Source organism: Penaeus monodon, chromosome 40 (assembly GCF_015228065.2).
Source record: "Penaeus monodon isolate SGIC_2016 chromosome 40, NSTDA_Pmon_1, whole genome shotgun sequence".
Lineage (NCBI taxonomy): Eukaryota > Metazoa > Arthropoda > Malacostraca > Decapoda > Penaeidae > Penaeus > Penaeus monodon.
This window is the reverse complement of record NC_051425.1, coordinates 31,602,724-31,605,223: the sequence shown is the minus strand read 5'-3', so window position 1 is coordinate 31,605,223 and position 2,500 is coordinate 31,602,724. Positions and strand designations below refer to the sequence as shown.

Below are 2,500 nucleotides of genomic sequence, written 5' to 3'. Positions count from 1 at the left end.
GAATATACACCGAGGAGGAGCTTAGGGCGATGAAATATGGCGGCCTGCTCAAAATAACGAAAACCAGGGCACTGAAAACGACGGGGAAGAAACTGAAGGCAAGTTAAAAGTTATAAGAAAGGAACTCCGCAAATAGAGTTTTTTTTCTTTTTTAGGCATTGGTGTCACTGTAGTAATTTCTGGTAAATATTTCAGCCCCCCGCTGCCATAAGGAACTAGATAAACTTTACCGGTAATGGACAGAACGACAACATTTAAGACATTTAAGGCATTTCCTTTTAAGTTGATATGAAATTTATATTGCACATAAAAAAAAAAAAAAAATACATGGTTTGATGGCTGTGAGAAACCACTGTCCAGTCTTGGAAATAACCAAGTGAGGAAGGAGTTTAGGAAATTGTTTAATGAGGTGACTGCACCCTTTTGAGAATCTGTTTGCCAGCAACCGTGGGGGCAACCCTTGGGACCCCACAAACATTGCCGTGTGAGCCAAAATCCTTCCGAACCCAGGACCCCACTGGATTGCCATGGATTCGGTTCCCATGCAACGTGTGCTCCGAACGATTTTCTCAGTTTTTTTAACATTATTCTTTGCCTGTGTTGAATGTCACGTATCAGTGAGTGCAGTTTTTTTTCTCTTTGTCTATGACGGTATCATAAGATTTTCCCTATCTTAGTGCAGTCATGTAAACATACCAAAATGGGGTATTTCCTTACACTTACCACTCCCTGACTCCATGTAAAAAAAATTTTCAAAAATTTAAGTTGCCACAAGTGGGTGAGTCCGTTGATGGGAATTCCACCCCGGCAAACATTGTTCGCCGTGGTTATTGTTCCAGCACCGGATCTCATCACATTGTGGTTATTCGTCCAGCATGCATGCTTTGTGCATGAACACACTCGCGCTTGCGCAATCATCAAAGCCATTGGCACCATATTTTGTTTTAGTCGCCATTGATGGGGGGTAACAATGGATTCCACATGGGGACCTCTGAAAACAAACAAATTTGCCGAATAATGAAAAGCTGGAGATTTTCAATAGCCAATGGAAGACTATATTTTAGACTTTTCTAGGGGATCATGCTCCTGGAGTTCCCTGTGCAATCACTCTCTATCTATCTCTGCTATTTATTTTCCACACGGGGATCTCTGAAAACAAATAAATTTGCCGAATAATGACAAGCTGCAGATTTTCAATTAAATGGCAAACAAAAATTGCATCCTACAATATTGTCGGGAAAATAGCTCTACAGGATAGGTGTCCGGCAGAAAATGCCAGAAAAATATCCCAACAGACACGAGATACGACAACGAAACTCTCATGAAATTGTTAGACAATTATCGCATGAGCGCAAGCGCAAGTGTGTGTTCTTGTGTGAAAGTGCTCTCTTGCAATTTGGTCAAACTCTTTTTCACGGCAGCAAAACTTGCAAATTTCGTTCCCAATTTTATAACAATACATTGTTATCCACCATCTATGGCGAGTAAGACAAAAAAGAGAGTGTTCGTGCGCAGAGCATGCATACCGGACGAATAGCCACAATGTGACGAGATCCGGTGCCAGAACAATAACCACGGTGAACATTGTTCTCACTCTGGTATGAACAGCAAGATGGAGCTGAAGTTAGGGAGGAGTAAGTGGACTTTGGCTGTGAGTGGCAATCTCTTTCTTTTATTTGTGAGGTTACCATTTGTGTCTGCAGTTTCCTGTACCAATGACTGCACCTTTTTGTCCTCTGTAAGAATATCATCTTCAACTTGCCCTAGCTTTGTGCATCCACACTAAATATTAACCCAGAGTATTACTAACCTGTTGTACAACTTGCAAAGGAAACATTGCAGATGAAAAGTCTTTTTTTTTTCTCTCCATTACAGGTGAAGTTTACCTTGTACCATATGGCTGTGTGAATATGAAACTAATTATATATATATATATATACATATACATATATACATATTCATATATAATGAACATATCATATATATGAAGTATATTTGCTATTGAATATATTTATAAATTATAAAGCATTACATCAGCATTGACTTTCAGGAATAAGATCAAGAAATTATGTTCATAATTCTAGCACAGCATATATAATTGAGAAGGCTTACTTAATATACCATGATGGTACCAACAATTCTAGTATTGATAGATTGCTTACGTCATGCATTGTTTAGTAGAGTACTTATTTGTAGATAATATTAATCCGCTATATCAGTGATATTGGCAATAATTAGTGTGGTAGCAATTTTAAATTTAACATCTGTAGGTAATACACTCTGGAAAATCGGAACTATTAGAGACAATCAATAGTCTACATAGATATGTATTTAAATTCCTTGTATGATGTTACAAAAGTAGTATATGATTTTGTTCCTTTAAAAACCTTTCTTTGTCTCTTTTTAACAGACAGAAAAACTGATTGAGATGATCTTAGAGTCACAGACTTTACCCGACATGACTGATGATGTTGCTGCTGTTTGTGCTGCTCTTGACACT

General features: G+C 38.0%; 1 protein-coding gene across 2 annotated transcripts in view; it reads left to right on the top strand.

Annotated features, from left to right (window-relative positions):
- The window catches only part of LOC119598143 (nucleolar protein dao-5-like), an 11,127-nt gene that overhangs the window by 133 nt on the left and 8,494 nt on the right, over positions 1-2,500 (top strand). For both annotated transcript variants that reach the window (XM_037947772.1, XM_037947773.1), the window contains exons 1-2: positions 1-98; positions 2,411-2,500. The exon at positions 1-98 is cut by the window's left edge; the exon at positions 2,411-2,500 is cut by the window's right edge and continues 144 nt beyond it. In XM_037947772.1, coding sequence (XP_037803700.1) covers positions 1-98; positions 2,411-2,500 — 188 coding nt within the window. The remainder of the gene's footprint in view (positions 99-2,410) is intronic.